The sequence below is a fragment of the Scomber scombrus genome, chromosome 4 (assembly GCF_963691925.1).
Source record: "Scomber scombrus chromosome 4, fScoSco1.1, whole genome shotgun sequence".
NCBI classification, from domain to species: Eukaryota; Metazoa; Chordata; class Actinopteri; order Scombriformes; family Scombridae; genus Scomber; species Scomber scombrus.
Genome location: NC_084973.1, coordinates 30,332,761 through 30,358,967, shown reverse-complemented (window position 1 = coordinate 30,358,967; position 26,207 = coordinate 30,332,761). Strand labels below are relative to the sequence as shown.

The 26,207-nt window shown below is 41.3% G+C and overlaps 1 protein-coding gene across 1 annotated transcript in view; it reads left to right on the top strand.

The window, feature by feature from the left end:
• antxr2a (ANTXR cell adhesion molecule 2a) overlaps positions 1–26,207 on the top strand; it is a 90,493-nt gene that overhangs the window by 26,015 nt on the left and 38,271 nt on the right. The window contains exons 11-16 of the mRNA XM_062416795.1: positions 7,945–8,023; positions 8,589–8,684; positions 14,774–14,824; positions 16,480–16,569; positions 18,557–18,724; positions 19,414–19,494. Coding sequence (XP_062272779.1) covers positions 7,945–8,023; positions 8,589–8,684; positions 14,774–14,824; positions 16,480–16,569; positions 18,557–18,724; positions 19,414–19,494 — 565 coding nt within the window. The remainder of the gene's footprint in view (positions 1–7,944; positions 8,024–8,588; positions 8,685–14,773; positions 14,825–16,479; positions 16,570–18,556; positions 18,725–19,413; positions 19,495–26,207) is intronic.

Genomic DNA, 26,207 nt, shown 5'->3' with positions numbered 1-26,207 from the left:
GATAAATCCTCTCATCTTTTTTTTTTTTTTTTAAAGTCCAAACTGCTCATGATAACATGTTTTTCTGAAAGAAACTGACAACAGAGGTGAAGGTGGAACATATACACACCCTCCCGAACTCTCCGATCCTCCTCTGCCAACCAGCTCTTTGCCCCATCTGCCAACTTAACTACCATCACGGGGTCAAGAGCCTTCAGCCGATCTGCCCCCCCCGCCTCAGGAACTCTCTCCCACCAGACATTTGCACTTCGGACTCTGTCTCCACCTTTAAAACCCGCCTGAAAACGCTCCTATTCAGAGTGGCATACTCTGTCTCACACTAACTATGCAATCATGTTCTTGTTTATTTATTGCACTGATGCACTTTATAGTCACATTCATATTTCTTTCTTTATCTTTGCACTAAATGTTACCTGATTTATATTGTTTGATGTACTGTTGTCGTAGTTTATGTGCCTTGTAAGGTGTCCTTGAGTGCTTTGAAAGGCGCCTTTAAATAAAAAAAAATGCATTATTATATAGATTTTTGACGTGAAGTTAGACCTGCATTCATGTTTTAATTCCTGCGTATTTGACCGTTTGCATTTTGTTCTTGAATGCTAGCAAGACCAAGGAAATTGTTGTCAGCAATAGGGGTGTGCAACCGGTGTGTCAGCCAATTACAATTAGAGTAATTAGGTAGAGACGGTTTGGTAGTTTTAAAGGAGTGTGTAGGATTTAGTGGCATTTAGCTGTGAAGTAGTAGATTGCAACCAAGCGTGTTGTAGAATCTAAGGTGGCCATGAATCTCATGAAAAATGTGAAAGGCCCTCTCTAGAGCTACTTGTATTAGTCTACAGCCTCTTGATTCATTTTCGATTTCCAAAGGGTCGATATCAACGGACAAAGGATAGAAACATGACTTTTCAAATCCCGACCGCACCTACAAACCAATCAAAGCAACGAAATGTGTGATGTAGTGCAGATTGACACATAGCAGTATGAAGTTTGAGGCGGGAAATAGGAAATGCGGTCATCCTTGTTCAGCACTGCCTAGTTTTAATACAGTTTGATCTGAGTTTCACGGGTTGTGTGACTAACCAGTCAGGTGCTCTGATGGAGTTTAACAGCCTTGACCAATCCTTAACCCTAACCCCAACCCTTAAACCCCGCAGTAGGTCCCCACAAATGTAGATAAATGGTTGAACGGGAACTCAGCAGATTCGTCTTGGTCCCAGGCTAGTATTCTAACCCATGGTAGAGGAGGTTTTAAAGTGTATGTCTGCAAAGCCAAATATGCATATGTACATAAGTGGACAATAAGGATGTCTATTCTATTCTATTCTATTTTTAAGTATTTAACATAACAAGCGAAACACTGAAGATGTAAACACATTTGCCCTCAAGTCAAGCACTGCAATGGTGCTGCAAACTTCTGGTTTTCCTCATTTATTGATGTGAAGAAACCTCAAAATGTCGAAACTACTGCAGCATTTTGGTTTTTTATGCAGATTTTCTCTCTTGAATAGAAATCAAATGGGCAGATTGGAAGCTGATGTTTCTCAACCTACTTTTTAAAGATGTAGTAAAAGATTTACTCGAGTGACTACATTTTGTAAACCACAGTCTTACGGTGCCTGCGATGCCCCGATAGGACCTGAGCTGACACTGATGCCGATGCTGCGTCCCCGCCATTTGCAAAAAGGCCTGCTTAATTAACTCTTGGCTGTCGATGGTGACCCATTAAGTAGTTAGCTGGTACGGGCGGTGAGTAAACACATCTGCTGGAGGGGCTTTAAAAGGATGTGCGACAGATGCAGCCATTCCCTTTTCCACGCTCCCCATTTAAATAATTCACCATGCTCTGACAATCCCTGCACCCCGGACCACCTGCATGGAACGCTGGAGCCCAGAAACTTCCGTCTCCGTCCATCTGTCTGCTTCTGCTCCATCACCGCTGCTGGTGCTCAGGGTGCTCCGTTAACACGGCTCTACTCAGCCGAAAAAGAATCGTCTTTTCTCCTCGTGTTTCTTTTCCCTTGTTTTGCCCATGTTTTCTTACACATGAGGCTTTCTCCTCAGTGAACACCGCTTGAATTACTTGTGTGTTGACCTGGCACACGGGGGTTGCTGGGGAACATATTTCAGATACAGCAGTCACTTGAGCTGAGGTGCTCAGCTGCATCTTTTTGTCCCACAGGGGACTCGAAGCAGGCGGCTCCACATCCAGCCTCAATGTCCAGGAATCGCAGTGTCCTCAGTTGGTCATTGAGCAGTGTAGGAGCACTCACGGCTGAGGCATCATCTGGGCTGACAGCTGCGGCATCAGGCTTTTGAAACACTGGCATCTGCTGACGCCTTTCCTTCCTTCTCCTCGTCACCCCCTCCTCCTCTTCCCTTCTCTGTGTGTATCCCCATTAGGAGACCCAGCATGCCTTGCTGGGGTACCGATTGAGAGGTTAAGTGGCTGCTCTGTTGCAGCAGCATGTCCTCACCTGGTGTTTTTACAATAAACGTGGAGGGCAAAAAATAACTGAGGGGATAGCTGACACCTGCTTTACAAAGCAGGTACAGTAGCTAATGCTAATGCTGATCAATAATTAAACAGGCTGTCCCGGGGCAGCTGCTAGCAGAGGCAACACTCCATCTGCTCCAGTGGGGGTATGAAGATGTTTATGATAGAAATGTCCTGTTTGATTGTCTTCCATGTTGTCACAGAGACACCTCGGCTATGCATTGATTAGAAGCAGAAGGATGCAAGGAGCAGCAGATGATTCAAGCTTGTCTGCATATATAAGAAAGAAAAATAATCTACAAACTAAAGCAACAAATTCACGAACACTTTCACCTGAAGAGAATCATTTATTGGTAGATCCAGTTTGGTAAAGTGTTTGCAACGTGCAACCCTGCGTCCTCATATGGGGACATTACATTTTGTGACTTTGACTAGTTGTCCTCGTTCGTACACACATTTTCGTGCCACCTAGTGGTAGGAAAAGTACAATACATGAATCAGTGTAAAAACCAGATGGCGGGCATCTTGGCCGAGTCAATCAACAGCCGATCCCTAGACAAAAGTGGACCAGGTAGAAAATCTTATCAAATTTTATGGTTGCAACTCCTGTATTTATGCTTAATAACGTTTGTAGTTTGATATGCTCTAAAAATGTAGCTATGACACTGCTAAACAGGAAGTAGTCGTTTGAGGACATTAGGACTTTATTAAAATTTGTGCAAAGGGAAGGCGTAAATGTAAAGGAAATAGTTTTATACACTGGTGAATTAATTGTGTTATACAGTAAAATAAACCAAATGGAGGACAAAACTACTTCCTGTTTCAAGACCATGCTTGGATATCAGGTCCTACTCATCGCAAATATGTAGGAGAGAAATTAAACCAAACAAAAGCTCAGGTCTCAGGAGGTAAAAAGCTTGATAGGCCATACTAGTGATGTTCCATGTTTCAGCCAGTTTAGCACAAATTACGTATACTGTATATTATCATTGTTGGGTCCATCCTTTACAATGAAGCATCATCTACATATGACCCATATCACAGGTTGTGTCATTAGTGTAGACAGGAGTTACAAGCAGTTCTCTTGATAGTTTCATTTGAAGGATTCTTCGAGGGCTGAAAAGGTTGTTTTAGTTCTTCACAGGATCAAAATGTTGGAAAAATCTGAATTGGAAAAAGAAAAAGGTTAGCAAAACGATCTCTAACACACATTTGTAAGGTAAGGTAAGAAGTTGGAAAGACTTGCATATGGTCTTTAAAGTCGCTGCAGTGCAAGGTATCATTAATTTATTTTAATTTAGTACCACCAGTCAACTTTTTTAGAGTACCCGTCACTCTTTCCAAATGGCGGTTGTCTCATTGAGGAACACAACTTCTCGTCAGGTCCCTAGGCTTCATGAGACGATCCCTTCTCGTTAACAGATTTTCCCTCCCCGCCGTCAGAACTTGTGCCACACGAACTCGAGCAGAGTGATGACTCCTGGATGCCGAGTGACAGGCCTTACATATGCTCCGCTGTGAATTATTCAGCCTCCTCAATTTTCACATCTTTAAGGGAAGTTTGAAAGCCATTAGTGTCACCATTGTCAGCCGGTCCAGCTGTATCGCATCACCAAAGCTTAGTGTCACGACGGGCCTACTTTGTGACAGCTTATATGGAGCCCGGGGACAAACTTTTATCCAACGTGGAGCCAGAAATCTGCAGCGGGAAAAGAGGCCTTCTGCCCTTCAACTGGTGTCCCTGGGAGCCCGTCTCGCTTTCTACCCCAATTTTTGACTGATCCCCCGGCCCCCGTGACAATCTGCCCTCTCATCTCCCATTTATTCAAAGATAACCGTCGACCCAGCAGCAGCTGCAACTCTCTCCTCGGTGTCACTCACTGGCTTTCACTGTGGAAAAGTTAAATGACAGCGAGCGTTGTTTTTAAATTATTCATCTGGCTCCTTTTTAGAGTCGGTTCGGAGGGGTTAAATTCTTTTTAACCCTCTTTGTGTGTCTCTGTGCAACATACAGTTAAAAAAAAAGTGAATTTAAAGCATAAATGTTTTGGTGCACCATCATAAGATACGCACGGGTTTGTTCAAGGCTTTTACATAATACTGCAACTCATAATTGTATTTTCAATTAGTCGTTTTTTTCATTTTTTATCCAGCAAATGGTGAAAAAAGTCAAAAAAACACACATTAAATTTACAGTGAAAGATGCAGATTTTCACATTTTAAAACAGCACAGCAACATTTTTACCTGATTTAACCACTTTGTTAATCATGAAGATGGTTAAAATCAATTAATTGACTCATATTTTCAGCACCAAGTGTAATACAGTAATACAGAACAGCCATTTTCGTAGATGTCCTCACCCATTTACTCATCTTTCCTTTTCCTGGATATAAAAAAGGGTGGAAAAGGAAAAGAGGATGTATGACTTATGCCTCTGTGCTGGAGCAGATTCTGCCTACTCAACAGTAACTCGGTAAATTAGCAGTCAGTGTCTCAGGGAGGGAGGAAAAAGAAAAAAGACCTCGTCGACTATGGTTGGGTTGCGGTGCGTTAAGGATGTCCAGCGATGTCAGCGGAAGGAGGGGGGAGTTGTGGGTGAAGGTGGGGTTTGTCAGTGTAACTCGCTTGGGAGCTTTCCTCCTTCACATGCGGCGGTCCACACCTCCAGCTTGATTAACAACCTGCCCACCATTATCACGGATTGAGGGTGTCAGCTAAATTAGCCTCTCCCTTCACCCATTTAGCACAAGCACTTAGTTAACATGCAAGAACCTCGAGCGGCTTCGCTGAGCTGCACAGATTTCTGCTATAAGACACAAAGACAGAAGCACATCTTCTTATATAAATGGTGTAGTTACTCTCTTGAGATGCAGAAGAGTAACAAACACAATTACAACTAATACCTTTTGTCTCTGCAGAGATTCAATGATTTACACTGTCCAGCTGCCTTTTTTAAACATGTTTCACCCTCAGATAAGGTGCATATAACTCAAGATTCATATTCAACATTTAACATAAACATTTAAATTTAAACTCTACCACTAGTGTTTGGTTAACTTCCATGTTTGTACTTAATTAGAGACATGTTTTACTATCATGCTACCCCATTGTTACTTCAGTTACACCCAATATATTCCAATTTTTTATGCTTTATAATGGAAGTAAAGTTGGATTGACTTTCTTATTGACAATTAAGGAAAATCCTCCCAAACTAATCACATCTTTCTCACTTAAATCTTGCAACTAGAGTACAAAATACAATAATCACATAACCCTAAATATTCTGTATGTTTGCGCCAATCTTGCACAGGACTGTTTCCAGATAGTGTACACCATTATTTTTAACTCTCCTGTTATCTTCCTGTCAACTGTGCAGCTTTTATAGACCTTTTTAGCCAACTTCATTCCAACATATTACCATATTTTACACATATTGTTTTGGAAATAATGGTCAATTTAAATGAACGCCTATTGTTCTCATGGGTCAAAATTGACCCAAAGACATCAGGATAGCTCTCAAGACAGATTTTTTTATCTCCCTGGTAGATTTAAAAGATGTATTATGTGATATTTTTGTGACTCATTCATCACTTGACTGCCCGTCATCTGACTTTAACATTTTTGTCATCTTCTCGTATCCACGTTGTACTAAATTTAGTTTTATTATGTTATACCCAGTCTAATATGTAGTATCTGAGACACAACATGAAAACAAACCCCATCTCCGCCAAATCCTGAGCAGCCACATAGACAATGAAGCTCAATGCAAAAATAAAATGGGTTTTATCTACATAATGAAATATATAAAAAAGCTGGTTTTAACTTCAGGGTGGGCAAAGACCAAAACAATAAACCAAACAAGTCTAACTGGGAAATAAACCATATAACCTATCAGCAACAAAATACACCAAATGACAATCACTTACCTCACTAACTAAATAAACAGGTTTTTATGTTACTTATCATGAAGTATTCTGCAATTTCACCTTAAATATAAAACCCTTAAACCTCTTCAAAACCATTCTCAGTAGTTTACATACCATTGATTGTTTTAAATGAGCCTGTATCCTTTTCATTGTCTTCTTTTTATTAACGACTAAAAGTTTAAATGAAAAGTACCTTTAGCTCAACCTAGACTACCTTATCAAAAGAAGTCATTAGTGATCAGAACCACATATCAAATGGAAAATATAATAAAAACTGATAAAGCAAAAAGAAAAAAAAGATAAGTCGAGGCATCAACAAGTTGAGCGAAGTGTCAAAGTGCATCCGGGGTTTGAATGTCCGTGAATTGTATGTTAAATATTTAGCGTGGGTAAATAAGGAAAAGGTGCAAAGGAGTCAGTTTAGAATATTTAGAATACAACTGCATAGTAATGGACACATGGTCTGGTTGCTCATCTGTTCTGAACCACAGGAGAATTGGTGGCCCAAGGCACAGCCTCGGGCGAAATCCAAAGCAAAGAGAGCTTTCTTGTTATTATTCCGCAGCACCGGTTTTTATGCAGGCCTCCCCTGTATACACTACCACACACTCACAGCTGGCCCCCTCACACACAATAACCACTGTGCGGACTTCTTTCTCTCCTCTTTCTTCTTTTTTCTTTTTTTTTGTGTGTGTTAATGTTGGAGGGAGGAGGATTTCAGGCGTTTCACTCGTTCCATATCCCGAATTCTCATTAAACCTGCAGTAATTGGATCGGGCGTAATAGACATATGGAAATTGCGGTGCCGTTCATCATTAGGGGTTTTAATTGCGCCCATTTTGGCCTCCGCATTTTTCCCCCCACTCTAAATAAGTCATAGGAGTTCACAAGCCTTGTTACCGCCAGTCAGTTTACTTCTACACACGCGCTGACGGCTGTGATAATGAGAGGATTTCCTCCCTCTTTGGTTGACCGTTTAGTTTGCTCCCATTGTGTTCTGCACTGAGCATCGTGCTAATGTGAGAGCTCGACTTGTTACTTTTTACAAATTAGCTCTTTCCTTTTGTCAGTGGCAATCATAAGGGAGGGTTTTTTTTTTTTGTAAAGCCTGAATAATTTGTAACTATTGAGGCTGAGATATTGCCAAGCTCATATTCCTGGTTTCTGTTTTTAATGTTTTTTTTAATGTTTTTTACTCAAAAACATAAATGATTTTGGCAGCTTTCTGACAGATTTAGTCAATAAAAAGTTGTGACATCTGCTGAACGACAGAAAATAAACCAACACACTGCTTGTTAATTAAAAAATGTAGACTTTAAAACAATATTACACTGCTGTTTGTGCGTATCTGCCTACATTTCTTGTCATTATTGGTCTTTTTTTAAATGCAGAATTAATGTGAGACACCTGCAGGAGAAGCTTATGAGCTGTGCACCGAATACTGAAGCCTCGTGTGTGTGTGTGTGTTTGCATGTGTTGATTTAAACGTATTACTGATGAAACTGTTTATTTATTCCTCACAGGACTATGGAGGTTCTCATCAGCTTAAACAAAGGAAGATCCTACATCCCCAGCCCCTACGCCATCACTGCCTCCACATGTGTGAGTCTGAAATATCACCATCATCACCACCATGACATACGAGCATCTAAAACGCATCGAAACTAAGCATTGATTTCCTGTCCCATGTCGTCAATGGTTCAACTTGTCCTCTCTCACCCTTTATAACCTAAAGCTACATTTCCTTTGTTAGAAGAAGCTCATGTTGTGGTTGAATCATATATATCTAACTGTGTGACTCTCACAGTTTTTCCGTGCTGTATCAGCAGAACTTCTCTAATCCTCTCATCCGTGTTTATCATGTGATGAGCACAGTGTTGGCTCCTAAATAGACTTCTAATCATATTAATAGTGTTTTACTGTCTATTATTGCATGCACACAATAAGGCAGTACTGAAATATGTTTTGAAATATGATGCAAAACCTTTTAATAGAATCATTTCAGTACAATAAACCATCATTATGTGTAAAACCCAGCAAAAGTATTAGCAGTTGCACATCAGATTATCTGTTTTTAGTATTTTTGCTCTGTAATAAAACACTAATTCTTCACCACAACCCTAAACAGACTCTGTATCTACATCTGTGTTGTTGTGTTGTCTTTCAGTCGGATGGTTGGGTGGTGTTCATAGTCTTCCTGGTGATCATGGCTCTCGTGGCTTCGGCCCTCATGTGGTGGTTCTTTCCTCTCTGCTGCACAGTGGTGAGTGTTATTATTTACTTTCTGTAATCATCTACAGGCATGTTAAACTGACTGAGGACAACTACAGCTGATTGCTCCTATAGAGTCTATGTTTTAAAGGAGATAACAGCAGGTGATATGCACACTGAAAACATGCAAAACTAGCTTTTCTAGGTCTGATGATGAGAGCGAAGGATAAAGAGATCTCCTATCCTTTGTTAAATTCTAACATCCTGTTGCTGCAAATGCAACATGTCTTAAGCAATCTACCCGTTAAAACAGTTTTTAAAATAATCACACCATGGTTGATGAAGCAAGGTGCAAGGTGTGTGAAGTTTATGCTCACCCAACCCAGCCATAAACAGCAAATCAATGCCAGATTCAGCTGTGTCTGTGGCCAATGATTTGCAGCAGCTGCAGGAAAGTAGTGTTGAACATCTGTTGAACTCTCACCTCCTGTTTACCTTGTTTAGCAGCAGTTGCTAGCAACATCACCAAGGAAGAAGCTCGAAACAGGAAGTCATGATGAGTAGATGAGTTCTGAGAAAAGATGTCGAGAAGTCTTTTTTTTTCTTTTTTCTTTTTAAGTTGGCAGAATGTGTTAAAAAACAAAACAAGAGATAGATTAGCAAGAGAAGGATGTGAGTGACAGATTGCACAAAAGTTAAGAAAATCTCTGTTTGTGCAGCGCTACTGTTGAGTCTACCTGGGGACTGAAGCGATTAATAAAATAATCACAGAGATAGTTTGTGGTTTTAGTCAGATTTGAATCTGCCATGTTCATGCTCCAGCTTAAAATACTTAGTGTGTTTTGGTAAACACGGGATTCTTCTTTTTACTGATGCTAATCTTGTCGATCAGGGAGCTTTAATTTCAGGCGTGCTTTGTTTTTGGTCTTTTAATCTTTTCTGTTACTTGCCTAGTTGTTGTTATTTTTTTCTTTGGTGATTGCTTATGTGCCCCTTTCATCTGGAGGTTAAGTCCGCCGAGGGGAAATGCGGACTACATGTTTTTTTGCTTTGCTAAATCAGGAGCGGACAATAACAATTTCAACTAAGTTCTTGCACACAATGAAGTCTTACTGGCGTGTGTCTGTACAGTAGGGATCAAACACGGATAAACACATTACATTCATCCTTCCTCTCACTTTATTAACAATGTTTCTGCCTATAAACCTCCATCAAATAAGGTTTTGCACCATATACATAACAATCTGACCCGGGAGGAAGCAACCAATCAGAGGACACCAACTCCTCCAACTGTAGACAGACTGAGCTCTTCCTAACTCTTACAGTGAGTTCATGTGATGCTATAGAAACATTTAAGGACAAAGTGTTGCTAAGATCAGCCAAATCAGCTCAAGCTTGTCACCAAATTGATGACATCATGATAAAAGTTTACTATATAGGTATAAAAAGACACTAAAAACAGGCTGAATATGCTTCAGTGTACAGATGATTGAACTCACTTTGTATGAATGCAGAACATGTGTTGTTTAATTCAACCAATTTCACCACATGAGTAAATATAAGTACATATTGGACTTTTTTCATTGATCAGAATATCCCCTTCTATTAGTATTTAAGACTTGTCCGTTCAGATATTGGGCACTGAGTCTTTCGGACATCTAGGCACATGCAGACATTAGCGTCACGCAGCTACTTCTTGCTTATGTTTTACATTATGTGAACAAATTTTATCCATATAGCAACTTTTCATACAGGTTAATATAGTTTAAAGTCTTATTCAAAGTGCTTCACAGTTGATTGACAAGCTGATAATAAGACAGAAGGAGTGTATACTGAGGATTACGTAAAGAAAAGGAACAGAAATTAAGATAAATGTAATCCAATCCAACTAAAAAAAACAACCACAGTGGACCAAAGTGCTGTGTGGAAGAATAAATAAAAGTCATAATAAATAAAATACATAACAGCTCACATGAGGCATAAAAGTACATGTACAATACAAATAAAATCAATTAAAAGACACAAACCTGAGTAAAAATAAAAGCTGTACAATAAAATCTAATATCGCTAAGAGGTCAGATAAGTATTGATATTGATAAACACTACTAGCTATCCATTTAAGGCCCAGTGGTTGTTCAGGCTGAGTACAAGTGATTGAAAGTATGCTGCAATCTACGGGGGACAAAATATTAAATAATAACCTCATGCAGTCCAGAGTATCCAGCAGTTAAACATAATTTCATTAGTACACGTGTGTCCCTAAATGCAGATGTTGGACGGTCAGTCATCGATTCCACAGATGTTACGAGTCCCGTGTGAGGAGCTCTGAAGAGAAAAAGATGTTTGTTAAGGTGGAATATGAGGTTACGATTAATGAACTGGTTTGAATCTTGAAGCAATTCTTCTTTTTAATAACTTGGATTGTACTTTTTCCTTTAAATCCATCCAATCCGAAAGTTTTCAGTCGTAGATATGAAGTCCATGAACTCCTCCTCATCCCCCTTTTTTTCTTTTTGAAAAACAGTCTCACCCACTTAACCACTTACAAAAATCCACAACAGATTATCGTTCGGGGCTATGAGAGAGGGGATACAGATGGTGCACCCCAGTCTTTTTCTGTGTCCCGGCTTACACTGAGATCTGATGAAGGCAAATTTACCCGTCCTCCCCGCCCGTTGCAATCCCCGCTCCCCCCCCCCCCCCCCCCCAGTTCCTCTCTCTCACCCGCACCGCCCCTGAACTGATAAACGTCACCTGGCTTTGTGGACCTGAAGGGAGCCCCATCCAGGATGAGATGGAAGCATATTTTGGAAAACCAACAAAGGCATTAAAATGTAAACCCCCTGCAGCATGTCTGGCCGCGGATGTGTTTGTCTTGGTGGAGAGAGCTGCTGTTGCCTTCCATCGAGGGACGCGGCAGAAGAGGAGGGCCATGTGTGGCTTGTTAATATTTAAACCCCCAGTCTGCCAGGTTTCAACAGTCAGGATGAGGCCACGCACACACACACACACACACACACACACAAGCACACACTCTGTCAACCTCTTTCCCACAATCCCTCTCTTTCTGTCTCTCTCTCTCTCCCACATGGATTGGTGCCAGCACAGAGGTCATACAAGCTGTGGAGTGGTAATTTCTTTGTTTATGATTTGTTTGGAAATTAAACTCAAAATGGCGTAGCCTTTAGTTTAAATCAAAGGATTGAGGGGGTTTTTGGAAGATGCAGTTTTGAAATGCATAAGTTAGTTTATCCAAATGACAAATGATTCACTGTTAAATTGGATTCACTTTTGGACACATTTTCAACTCAGTTGGTAGTTAATATGTTAATAATCTCCCATTAGTTCTCGTTAGAAAGTCGTCTGCGTCTCTCTCCAATGCAGAACTTTCCCTCAGAATCATTTCTATCATCTCCAAACTGGTTAATTTACCCAAAGTTTAAAGCACAAATCATTTAAAATTTCCCAAATATGCCACCTGCCACTGATCCATCACAATAAACCTCCCAAAAAACAGCTTGACACAACACGGTTTGAGTTTGAGGTTAGAGAACGAACGGATTATCGAGTCCGGTCGCACGGTTACCGAAATGAGCCATATGGGGACGATGCCCAGAGCTCCTCTGATTGGTCCGATTCCCCCTCGCGGTGTCGTGGTGCTGCGGCGCTGAGCCGCCGGGGCCCCCGATGTCAGATGGCTAAGTCTCCTGCAGTTTAGTTTTTAATTACGCTGCCACGTCGCTGAGTGCTGCTCTTCACATCTGTCCATCAGGTAGCTGGGAAAGAGCAGCAGAGCCCTGTCATTTGTATAATGCTTTATTTATCCCACAATATGTCCAGGAAATCTGCTGCATAATTACTTAATAAAAGGAGATAATCCTGTCAGCGTAAGGTGTGGCTGAAATGATGTTAATCAGCGTATGGAGAGGCTACCAGTAGACCTTTTGCTGGATTTGCTTACAGCCAGTTGTGTGTCAAAGAGCAATTAATTAACCCTAATTGATTATTTTTCATTATTTTAATGACAACAGTATGTGGAGAGTGTGATGGTATCCCTGCGCTTAACACAGAGTGAAACAGCTGTTAGGATCTATGATATGCCGTAATGACATTGCTCTTTTTTTTTTTTTTTTTAATTCTTTCCTCTAAAACCAATTTAGCAAATGCATAAGCAGCAATGACAGTGTAGTATCTGTGTTTGATGACTAATGGACAAAGGTCTGCCTTCCACTTTGCAGCACACCTCAACTTGAGATATGTCCTCAGTGTAATTATATGTACATGTATTTTATAGGGCCGGCCACTGTGTGTGTGTGTGTGTGTGTGTGTGTGTGTGTGTGTGTGTGTGTGTCTGGCGCTGCTGGACACTGTGTTGTGTAAGAGGGGGGAATGTGAAGAGGCCGAACCCAGGAGAGTGTGAGCGGAGGAGTGAACAGGAAACACACTTTTTACTTATCATAACAACCTCTGCCTCTCTAACCCTCATTTTCAATTTTGTGTAATATCTTGATTTTTTAAATATTATTTCACTTATTCAGATCTTCAAATGGTCGCTTAGTCCAACAAACAGTCCCACAAACCTAAAGATATTCACTTATAAGCTATTAAAACAGAAAATTCTCCCATTTGTGAAGATGGGACCAGAAGTTTTTTGATGAATTTCATAGATGATTAATTGATTATCACGATAGCTTTTTGTAAATCGACTCAAGTCCATCTGCAGACCTGTGTTGTACGTTGATCCGCATCTCGTTCTTTCTCCCTCATGTCGATTGAGCGTTCACAAACACATTGTCTTAATTTCCCAAGTTGTTTTGTTTTTGTTTTTTTTAATTCAATCATGTCCTCACTAACATTTTTATTGAAATGTAATTATACCTGTAAAGGAAGGAATGTCCCAGAGTTTCCTCTTAGCCCTTAAAGGCAGTTTCAATTCCTTTTCTAGGAAAACTTAACTTCTGGTTTCTCACACGCAAAGATACTGATGGTCACCAAGTCTGGAAAATGTTTGTATCAGCCTTTAAAAAAGAACCATATATTAGGAAATCTATAATATTTATATAAACTGCATCTCTGACCACTTCTTACATGCCTCCATTTTTTTAGACCCACAATCCTGCGGTTTACCAGTCAGTTCCCTTCCAACTAAAACCCTTCAGTTTCAGAAAGAAGTGAAACAAGATGTCAATCAGGCTTGAAAACAACAAGCGAAAGTCCTTCTTTTTTCTTGTGTGTGCGTGTGTGTGTGATGCCTCTCGGAGACGGCAAAGTAAATGCAATGCCTTCAAATGCAATGTCTTTCTTCAGCAAACCTGCAGTAAAAAGTTGGGACATCTGTACGTTGAAGTGTGTGACTGACACCTGACAAATGTCACCGTCAGGCCGCTCTCTTGCCGCTCTCTTTGCTTTGCGATGCACATCTGAAAAACACAGTCGAGGCATCTTGTCTTTGAGTGGAATCACATTGTGGACAACCTGCTCCTCAGATGCCATGTCAGTCAGTGTTGTCATGAACAATGCCGCTGGGCTGGTCACTCTGCTGCGGGAGAGGTGTGTCGTGGTTATATATGTGTGTGTGTGTGTGTGTTTTATTATTTCTTTTTTATTTCTTTGTGTGTGTGTGTGTGTGCCACCGCTCATCCTCCACCCAGACAGGGCTTGGAGCGGAGCCCGAACCTCCTCCTCTGTATCTCATTGGAGCTAATTAACTCCTTAGGACTTTATGATTAGGGGGATTGCTTGGGAGCACTGAACCCCATCCAATTAATTAAGAGCTAAACGGGCAGCGGCGCTCGCCCCAAAGACTCCCCTGTCAACAAGTTGATTTTCAGCTTTTCTTTATTTTGCACGGGGGGCCCCTGATGTTGGTTTACAAGCAGGATCCTTGTAATCAGTAGTCAGCGGGGCGATGGGGTGCCAGTTGCAGTTACAAAGCAGCCTGGCAGCGACTGCGTCTCTGCCGCGCGGCCAGCTCAGGGACGTCTCTCTTTGACTCAGTCACCTGTCATGAATCACCTCCGTCAGCCTCGTCTGTGCTCGTCCTGACAAGGTTTGAGCGTGTTTGTGCGTGTGTGTGTGTGTCTGTATATATACCCTGATGGACTTTGTGCTGACACTCTTTTGCTTTTTCTGTTTATCCAGGTCATCAAAGACCCACCGCCGCCTCCTCCACCTGCCCGTCCTCCACCACCTGTGAGTACATCACTATAATGTTGATGCAGAATACCTGAATATTGATATTGATGCCAAAAAACGGTTGATTGCCTAAATATTTGTGCTACTTCAGTACTGCAGCACGGGAGTAAAAAGTAACAAAAACACCTTGAAAATAAACTTTAACAAGAATATTATCAACGAAAATTGAGTTAGGGTTTATATGTTGAGTCTGAGAAGTCAATTATGTTCATCTCCTGAGAAATTGAAGCTGATGAGTTGATTTTTTTATGACCTTTTCATGCTGAATGAGCCATTTCTGAAAAGATTCATCACCTCATCATAACAATTTGACTCATATCTGGATAGATAGATAGATAGATAGATAGATAGATAGATAGATAGATAGATAGATAGATAGATAGATAGATGGATGGATGGATGGATGGATGGATGGATGGATGGATGGATGGATGGATAGATGGATGGATGGATGGATGGATGGATGGATGGATGGATGGATGGATGGATGGATGGATGGATGGATGGATGGATGGATGGATGGATAGATAGATAGATAGATAGATAGATAGATAGATAGATAGATAGATGATAGATGGATGGATGGATGGATGGATGGATGGATGGATGGATGGATGGATGGATGGATGGATGGATGGATAGATAGATAGATAGATAGATAGATAGATAGATAGATAGATAGATAGATAGATAGATAGATAGATAGATAGATGATAGATGGATGGATGGATGGATGGATGGATGGATGGATGGATGGATAGATAGATAGATAGATATAGTAGATAGATGTATAGATAGATAGATAGATAGATAGATAGATAGATGGATAGATAGATAGATAGATAGATAGATAGATAGATAGATAGATAGATAGATAGATAGATAGATAGATAGATAGACAGTCACTTTATTGATCCCAATGAAAGTAATAAAGCAATGAACAATAGACAATAAAAAGTTAAAAAATAAAAAGCATTGTGCTGGTTTAAAGTGCAAATTAAGAAAAAACCTCCCTCCAGCATTGAGTGTGTGTTACAGTCTGATGGCTCGAGGTACAAAAGAAGAAAAAGTATCAATAAAAGTTGAACTAGGGTTTATACGTTGAGTTTGAGAAATCATTTCTGTTGATCTACTTAGAAATTTAAGCTGATTAGTTGATTTTTTATGACTTTTTCATGCTGAATGAGCCATTTCTGAACTAAATCATCACCTAATCATTACAATTTTGACTCAATTTTGACTCATTTTGACTGCATTCATCTGCAGAGGATTACACTGTAAATCGACTAATTGTTGGCTTTTGGCTTCTTCTCATGCTGAGGATGTAACAGCTTGAACCAGATAGAGAGAACCAACGGCTGTGACAGAATTAAAGACATAAGTGTCTCTTCCTTCCCGACATAATGACGTAAATTAGACTTTCCTGTTGAAACAAAGGCTTTCATATGATAAATGATAAACTGAATTGTAAGAAAATAGAACAATGGCAAACATAATCCTGCTGTAGCTTCCTTCCTAGCTTACGTCAAAGAGGAAGAGTGTTCAGGTGTTTTTAAAGGGTTTCATATTGTAAAGCTGCATTTGTGTTGCATGTTCATATCAGTGCAGAAAGTATTCATTTCCTACATAATCTCCCTTCTTATCTTTTTAAGGAGCCGGAGCCTCTGCGCCAGAAGAAGTGGCCAACTGTGGACGCCTCCTACTACGGAGGAAGAGGAGCAGGAGGGATCAAACGCATGGAGGTCAGAGCTCGTACATCATCCCCCCGACATATTGCTTTCAGTAGCAGGAAAACACTTTCATCACAGTCACAAAGTCACGTCTCTTCTATTGAGTTTGACACGTGGATTTCCTTGATGTGACTTGAGCAGCAAATATTAAAACATTCAGTTGGTTCTGAGATAAAAATCCAACTAAGACAAGCAGGAAGTGATGCGTTTTTTGACAGCTGTTGTCGTGTAAACCTGCATCACGCTCAGAGGAAAACTGCTGACGTTCGCTTCTTTTCTCCGGAGTGAGAAGTTTGAGTTTGAGTTCACATGCAGCAGGGCGGAGGGAAGGAGCCGCCGTCCGTCCGTCCGAGCCGCCGCCGTCCTCGTCACTCCGCTGACGACTCTGACATGACAGGTCCTGCCATCTCGTCCTTGGCCGTCCGGGCCTGATTGGATCAAGTCATTGCAGAGATGAAGGATTGAGTGCTGCTGTCAACTTGACATATCCACCTCACCCCCACCTTTCCTCCCCCCCCCCCCATCAACTCCCAGCCTTTGTTATCTATCTCCTCCGAAGGGAATCCAGGTTTAAAGGCGATTCCCTCCACCTCCTCCCCCCCCTCCTCCTCCGCCTTCTTCGTCGTCCCCCCCCCCCCTCGCTGTTTTACCCCCTACTGCTTCTCAGCCCCGAGGAAGTTGGTGGCGTTGCAGGGATTTCCCAGCATCCTCGGGGAGCTCCTACCTCTTTATTTTTTTTCCCACGAGTGTTTGGGGGAGCGGCGAGGCCCGGCTATCCCGTCTCTCTTCTTTCTCGCAGCAGGTTGATGCTCACCGACAGGCCCGTCTCCACTTCTAAAGGTGTCACCCCCCCCCCCCTCCCTCCTCCCCCCCTCCTCCCCCGCCTTCCTTCCCCTGCGGATGTTTAGATCAACCTGTCCTCTCCTCTGCATCGGCATTTAAAGACGTCACGCTGTGAAAAACCCACCTCCACCACTTCGCTTCGCCGCTGCCAACATTTCAAACGAGTATCGAGCCGGCCGAGGTGACGACGTATCTTTTATTCATCGGTAGCGGCCCCTCTTCTTCCTCTTCTTCTTCTTCTCTTCTTTTCTTGATGAAGCGACAGGCCAGAGATGTATCCCGGGGATGATTCTGAAAAGCTGTTCTATATTGTCACGGCTTAACCTACAGCTTGAAAACTGTGTCGCTAATTAATCACCTCTTCCCCATTCATGTGACGGTGTGGGTTTTTTTTTTTTTTTTTTTTATCTCCTCCTTGCAACAGATGTGATGAATTCAATTAAAAAGCAGGACAGCTTAACTAACACACAGGCCTGCATTCACACGCTCACGCTCACACACACAATAACACATTATACCATATGTAGATTAATATTGCATTATACCATATGTAGATTAATATGCTTGGTAATAAAAGAAGAAACTGTCTTTTAGGTAATTTCATTTTCTTATGAATATATAGAAATACATTATCACAATACAAGATATTATGAATCAAGGGCTGCATCTAATGAGTATTTACATTATTAAAGATGCACTGGTGGATCTGGCGTTTTTGGAGCTTGACCCATAATAGATGTTTGAAAGTCTGGTTTTATATTTTCAATTTTCCCACAACTCCTACAACAAATTTACTGGAATGCCCCCTTTTTTTTTGGTTAAATGTTTGGCTCATAAAAATGTCAGACATCGGTGAAAAATGTCCTAAACTAAACTTTTCCGGATAACAGTCCAAAACTTCAGCAGATCCCAACATTTGAAAAGCTTGAACTGTCCATTTTAGCTTTATTGGTGACCTCAGAAATGATTGGTTGCCAGTCATATTGACCATTGATAGGTATCGATATATATATTTTATTGGAATAGACCAATGTGTCCTTTGCACTGAGGGTTGAAAACTGTCAGAAACGTTGTAAATGTTAGTAGCCGAACATTAAAGGAAGAGGATATGCTTCTCTTGGCTCTTACCTTGCTGTGGGTGGTTTTACCTGTGCAGGTGCGCTGGGGGGAGAAAGGCTCGACTGAAGAGGGAGCCCGACTGGAGAAGGCGAAGAATGCTGTAGTGTCCATACCAGAGGAGGTGGAGGAGCCGATGATCAAACGTTCCCCAAAGCCCGCCCCCGCTTACCGCCCATCAGAGAACAAGTGGTACACTCCCATCAAGGTGAGCCCCCCTCTGCTGCATATAGAGTCTTTCAGTTCTCTTCCTTCTTAGTGATGTGTGGTGTAACCATAAAAACTTAAAAACAGTAGATTCTCAATAAAACACCATATCAACTAGTTTGGCATGATCTTACATTATAACTTTATATTAAATAAAGGTAATGGAATACAATTGTTCTAAATATTACATTTACTCTGGTAACCATGGAGATCAGGAACTGTTTCTTTTTTTTTTTTTTTTAATGAAGTAATTATTTGTATAAGTCCACTTAAATATTTATCATTCTTTTGTGGTTACACCATTTGACATTTTCAGGAGCATTCAGTCTTACTTTTGGTAAAAAATGGTGCAAATTACATTTCAAATGATATAAAACCAACAAAAATACAAAATGTACATTTTAACAAACTTGATGCTGCTTTTAAGACCATTTTTAAGATAATTTTGAACTTCATCTTGCCAACCCTTATTTGTCACTGACCCTTATATAAAGACCATCCTCTGGAACATGAGCCTGCTCCATTGAAGACCAGTTAAATGATATGTACTGTAGTTAAAAGCTCAGAAAAGCTTAGTACTGTTAAAAAGGTCAAGAATGAACTTCCATGCTCAATGATTCATGTTTTTATTTCCAGTCACAACAATGATGTCCTGTTGCAGAACTAAAAGTCATGTTTCTCATTCATCAGGGTCGTCTCGATGCTTTGTGGGCTTTGCTGCGGCGGCAGTACGATCGAGTCTCCGTCATGCGTCCCACCAATGCAGACCAGGTATGTCCCCGAAAAAAAGAAAATAAGATTCCTCTTTTTCCTTGTTTGCAACACAAACACAGATGCACAACATACCAGCTTGACTCTCTTGTTCCCATCTGAATGCAGTAAACAAGCGTCACTGAAGCTTTTAGTTGCACAAGTTTATAGCCTGAAGCGAATGAGTCAAATTCTCATCAGTGGTCGTCAGTGCAGGATATAAATAGAGGAAAACAATGCATCAAGTCAGCTGCGTGGACGGTCTACCACAAAATACAAAACCTCCACTGTCAGTTAATTTGAGTGTTTTTATGCAACAAACTCTTCTGAGTCATTGTAAGAAGAGTTGTATTCAATGCTGTATTGTGTTACAGCTGTTGAGCTACATTAATCAGCACTGCCTCCTTGCAGAAAAAAGTTGCTGGCAAAGAGTTTGGCATTGTGTTGTTGTTATCTAACTGGTCCGAGTGAGCCGGCAGCTGCAAATGCTCGCACAGGGGAAGCGTGACATAGACGACCTAATATGGTGAAACCCTGGATGTTTCTCAACCTCAGTCAGAGAAGAGGAAACATATCAGCCTCATGAACCAACACGGTGAAATCTGACGCCCGCGGGCGGTTAAGGGAGCACGCTGCTCACAAAACCGCCACCAAGTCAAACTTACCCAGATGTTTTGATATGTGCTTAGCTTTCTAAGGCTGCAATTAATCCGGCAAACCACGCCATCTGCTTCGGACATAGAGCTATACTCCTAACCTCAAAATGAATTGCATAGATTAGGAACGGATTGCAGATGAGCAGTCAGACTTTATTTCTAGTCCAGAAACACTTGCAGCCACCATTTGAGGTTTTCATTGGCTTCTTCTCATGATGTCACTCCTACTAACTTTATTTAGTGGTTGTCGGTGGAGGACCTGCAACCCTCTGCCCCACTTTAATGCTGCAAGCGGCTCCTTTTTTTTAAATGTTAAGTACAACCACATTGGCATGCATGCAAATCAAATATGAAGCTAAAAAGGAAAACAACAACTTACTCGTCCAAACTCTTCCCCCCTTTGTGAATGAAATAAAAAAAGAAAATTGGAACTGGAAAGACAAAATGAGGAGGAAAGAATGACACATCTTGTACAGACGTGTATAAGTTCACTCCCAGATGTCTTTTATCCAGTGCGGTGGGTACTTCTGATGATCTTCCTCATCCCAGAGGTCTGAGAACAGGAACTGGAAGAGGTTTTTAATGGTTCACACAAAGTGATGTCAGACTGCAAAATGTCTCAAGTGGAATAATGTTTGCTGCTGTGAAGAACATGGAAAAAAAAAAAAAAAGATGGAGCCAATTGGCCAGCTGTGAGCCTGCCAGTCGTTACTCAGGGCGTCACGGTGCTGTTTAGCAGAAAGAATGCCAGAAATTTAATGTTAGAAAAATAAGAATCAACAGAACTCGGTTTGACTCTTATTTAGCAGTGATTTAGTGATGTTCAGGATGTTCAGATATCTGCAATGAATCAGGTCATATCTCGTTAAAAAGGTTAAAAAGCTTCGGTATGACACATTACATATAAAGTTCATATTTCAACATGCAGTTTGGACCTTTTTCATATTGAATATAGTAACTTAGACGCTGTTTAAACACTGGTTATATGTAAACTGGATGTCTAAAAACAGGAAGTTTTCTAAGTTTTATTCTACAAATTAAATGCAGATGCTTCCATACAGGGCACGACGGCTTCCTGAATGATTTAGTCACCATAAAAAATGATGTGAATCACAGTCTCAGATCTCGACCCATTCGAAACTACGAGAGAGTTTAGAGTGATGTCTTGGATGGAGCTTTTTATTGTATTATTAAATTTGAATGAGGAAATATTTAAACTATCTAATACTAGCAGGGAATCTTGGGGAGTATCGGAGCAGTTTTTTTGAGGCTTGCGGTGGAACAAAAACCTTATCAAGACATATTACGCTAGCTTTTCCTTTTAATTTGTTACCCATCTGCAGATGTTTTTTGACCTCCAAAAACACCTAAATGTTTCCTCCTGTTTCTAATTATTTCAAGCAATATCAGGGCAGACAAGTCATTACTGCCTGTGTCACAACAGATTTTTCCCACCTAAACAGAAGTCTGTACTGTCAAAGTGGAGAAAAGTACTCTGTGGGAGGATGACGGAGGGTAAAATATGATTTGCTTTGGTTTCACGGTTTGTGTTGTGTCATGAGGTTTCGTGATGAGGTTTGGGGGTTTTATTATTTGTCCAAACCTGCATATTTTCCTGCATAACACTCTCTGGCAAGGCCTCTGTTTTAATGTTGAAATGACAACAATCCCCCCCCTGCTCAATAATCTTCCAACTGTCTGGGTTTTAAGAGGGGGGAAAAAAAGGCAAGAGTTTGGAAGCATAATGGAGGCAACTCCCGCTATGCAAAGAAATGATAGATGTTCCCACACACGAGGTCACTTCAGTCGCTCTGAGCAAAGAAAACAGAGAGAGTGAAACCAACTAGTGAGCAGAGCAGTTGTGTCAAAGCACTTAGACACGAGAGCTTGGAGGAGGACGTGCAGGAAGAAGGTCGCCAGTGGAGTCCCCCCTCTCTCTCTCCGCCGCTGGCTCGCTTCATTCGCATGCCGATCGCCGCGTCCAACTCCGCGTTCAAGTCTGTGATCAAGATCAGCACACAGCGGACGCAGCGGAGAATCAAAGAGGAGGCCGCGGAGGGTGTTTGGGTTTTGAAGTGAGGTCGTAACAGAGCTGGGAAATGTGGCTGCTATGTTGGCGAGAGACAGAACACATGAATGCAAATGGAATATTTGTGAAATCATTTCTTTTTTCTTTTTTTTTAGGTCAGGTATGATGTTAAGTCTCCCACAGGCTTACAGTTGGATTGCAACACAGAGATCTCAGTGTTAAAGTCTAAGTAATGATTTAAGCCAAAGTTTTCTTCCAAAATCGACAAATCAAAACCGAGTCTTAGACATAATTTGCTTTAACCCTTAACCTTTGTGTCGTCCTCCCGGGTCAAATTGACCCCAGTCTGTTTTGACTGTTCCTTCTTTCCTCCCTTCCTTCCTTCCTTCCTTCCTTCCGTCTGTCCTTCTTCCCTCCCTCCTTCTCTCTTTCTTTCCTTCCTCTCTCTTTCCTCCCTTCCTTCTGTCCTTCCTTCCTTCTTTCCTCCCTCCCTCCCTCCTTCTCTCTTTCTTTCCTCCCCCCTAGCTTCCTTCCTTCCTTCCTTCCTTCTTTCCTCCCTTTCGCTTTTCCTTTCTCCCTCCCTCCCTCCTCTCTTTCTTTCCTCCCTCGTTTCTTCCTTCCTTCCTCTCTCCTTTCCTTCCTTCTTCCTTCCTCCTTTCCTCCCTTCCTCCCTCCCTCTTTTCCTTCCTTCTTCCTCCCTTCCTCCCTCTTCTCCTTCCTTATTCCTCCATTCCATCCTTTCTCCCTCCTTTCCTTCCTTCTTCCTCCCTCTTTTCCTTCCTTCTTCCTCCCTTCCTTCCTTGACTCGAGGACAACAGGAGGGTTAAACAGGCAACGTGCACCAGGAGATACAGACTCTTTAACACCCTTTTAGGAGCATGATTGGTTAAGGTGGTTCAATTGTATGTGGCTTAAATTGGTAAAAAGTGAAGTTTGTGTTTGGCCTTTACTTTGACAGAAATGATAAAAATCAGTTTAGAAACTAGTATGTGTGATATTAATGACAAGGGAAAGCATTTCTGTTACCATAACGACCATTTTTATACCTTTTTAATAGGGGCAATGCATCCTGGTGGAGATACAACTCATAAAAATCCAAAATATATAAAAAATCTGCCTGTTCAAGGATTAAAATCGAGGTGAAAGTAGAAACTGCTGTCATCCTCTCCACATACAATACAATGCTTTTAATCAATGCAACAGTGTGTGCAATAAAAACAAAGTAAAATGATGAAAAAATGTTAAGTCTTGCACCAAAAAAAGATGCCGTGTCTGTCAAAAATCACACTTCTTTAAACTATAACATTCAGATTTCATCATCCAAGATAAGGAAGTTTAAACAGAGGCAGTGAAATATACATGAATCACGACAGTCAGATGATTTACCGCCACCTTAACTAAGACACATAAGACACTGTGTCAGCACATTTCCTCTTTTTCCTTTTTTTTTAAATTTTTTTTTTAAGTGTAGTGGCAGAAAGGCTTTGGACACCAGCACAGTTTTAATATGTGACATCATCATATATCTGCTTCTAGGCTCACTTTAGACACTTTTCCACTGGATTCATTTTTAGCTCTTTCCATTCCTTGAGTCCAGTTTTTTTTAAAGGGGACTTTTAACACTGTATTGGCAACATTGGTGGCCTATACTTTTAGTTTGTGCTTCTTTTTTTCCCTTTACTACCCTCAGCTGTTCAAGGAGGGGCGGAGTCTGTGTTTAAATTTCCTCATGAGATTTCTATTTTTCTCATGTGCCAAGTTTTTTTTTTGGCCTTTGTCTTCTTAGATATTTAACTTCTGGTTTTATCTTTCTCTAAACGCAATGAAGCATGTGTGAGAGATAAGTTAAGCCTTTTAAAAGTAAACTTGAGGAGTCTGAAATGTCCGGTTGCAGGTGAGTGTGGATGGCAGAGAAGAGAGAGAGAGAGAGGGGAGCAACAGAGGGAGGGGAGGCAGTAGAGGGAGAGGAGGGAGGGAGGGAGGGAGGACAGCGGTCTTTGATGGCGGACAGGAAACCTCGAGGGTCATGAATTTTTCAGCGATCCCCTGCAACCGCGGGGATACAAGGACTCGTACAGGTGTAAGGAAGCAGGTTGTCGCAGACATCTGTTCAGCACGGGGACCCCGGGTGTCCATGGCACCCCCCCCCCCCCCCCCCTCCCCCACTCCCTCTCTCCCCTGGCTTTAATAAACCTTCATCCATCCCCCCTTTTGCACTCTCCTTTCCTAACTCCCCCTCCCTCCCTCCCTCAGTGCTGCCGCCCGGAGCCAGACTGCTGGATTGTCAGCAGATGCAGAAGAGAGACAGAGAGACAGAAAATGAGAGTGAAACTGTTTCTCTCTCTCTCTCTCTCTCTTTCTCTCTCTCTCTCTCTCAGTATCTCTCTCTTCTTCTTTTTTTTTGTGGTCTCACATTTAGCGCCCGAGGGCCTTCAACACCAAAGGTAGAGTGGGGGTGGACACAGCTGCAGTGCCGAACTTGCCCCAGGCACAAATAAAGAGATCTAATGTGGTTTGACTGTGTTGTCGGTAAGACTGGGGAGCCGGGGAGGCACTTCAGAGCCAACTTAGCACAGCAACATCTGCCACCAAGTTTTGCCCGGGATCGACTGGGGACAGCAGGTAGAGGAAGGTGGCAGGGCAAGAGAGAGAGAGAGAGAGAGAGAAAGAGAGAAAGAAAGAGAGAGAGAGAGAGGTTGGCCTTATTCTGGTGCTTATCTTCCCAGAACCCCCCCTCCTCTACCTTCACACTCTAGGTATTATTTTCTAAAAGCAGCTGTCCGCAAAATGTCCAAACAAGGTGGGCAATGAATGATGCATCACTATACATTAAGAAAAAAAAAAAAAAGAAAAAAACCTCGGCGTCCTCCTACAGAAAAAAAAAAAAGACACAAGAGTAGGCGAGCCAAGACAGAGAACAGGCGTTTGAGTTCTTCTGAATCTGTGTGGATTTCCAGTTGGATTTCCATTTGTTCCTCTCGCTCTCATCTGTTCCTCACCAGGGGGACGTGTGGGCAGAGTGTGCTGATGTACTCGGAGGTTAATGGTATTATCTGATGGACTTGCAGACTCCTGCTGAAGCATATTTGCTGCTGAGTTTATTAAATCCATTTTTAGCTTCTTTCTTTTTTTCTTCCTTTTGGTTTGTAGTGAGGAAAGAAATCTCTCTCGTTTATTGGACGCTGCCTTCTTCCATCTTGAAATTTTTTTAGATTAGAAGTATTAATCAGGCGATAGTTACTGATCCTCAAGGGTGGAGCGAGGACACGAGAAGCAGTATGTCTTTTCCTGCAAAGCATCTTGGATGTTGCTCAAGATCTCGCAGAACATTAACATGTGAAATAATACTATTGTGTTGTTTGTTTTAATCCAATAGTGACATATAAGTGTCTGGAATGTAAAATAATAAAGTTAATCAAGGATAGGTTTACATGTGCATGATGCTCTTGTGCAAATAAACTTGAATAAATCAGAAGAAAGAATGTAAATCTGTGCACTGCCAATGCTGTAACCAGTAGTGGAGAGTGCAGGATTTAAAGCTGCAGCGCTCTGACATGTTTGATTTATTGATTAGTGGATGCACTTTTTTTTTTTTTTTTTTTTTTTTTTTTTTTTAGAATCAATAAATCTCTAAAAAGCAATTTATCAAACATAAGTCAGTGATTCCAGCCTTTCAAACATGCTGCTTTTTCTCTTTTTATATAATTGTAAATAGCATTTCTTGTCGTTTTTGAGCTGTTATTGAGGCATCACTTAGGTTTCGAGCGGCTTGTGATGGAGATTTTCATAATTTTGTGATGTTTAATAGACAAAACAACAGCAGATTAATCAATAACTAAAATAAACAGCTTTTCTGGCTTTAATACAACATAAAAAAGGATGGGAAGACTTTTGTTTTAGATCAATCTGAAAGCTTAGACAGGATTCAGAGGTGAGCCGGTGTCGATTTCCCGCCCAAATTCTTCTTACACTCAGATGAAACAAAAAAATGCATTCGCCCCCACAGTTGACAGTTGTAGAGGCTGTTTCCCACCTCCACCGCATCTCCT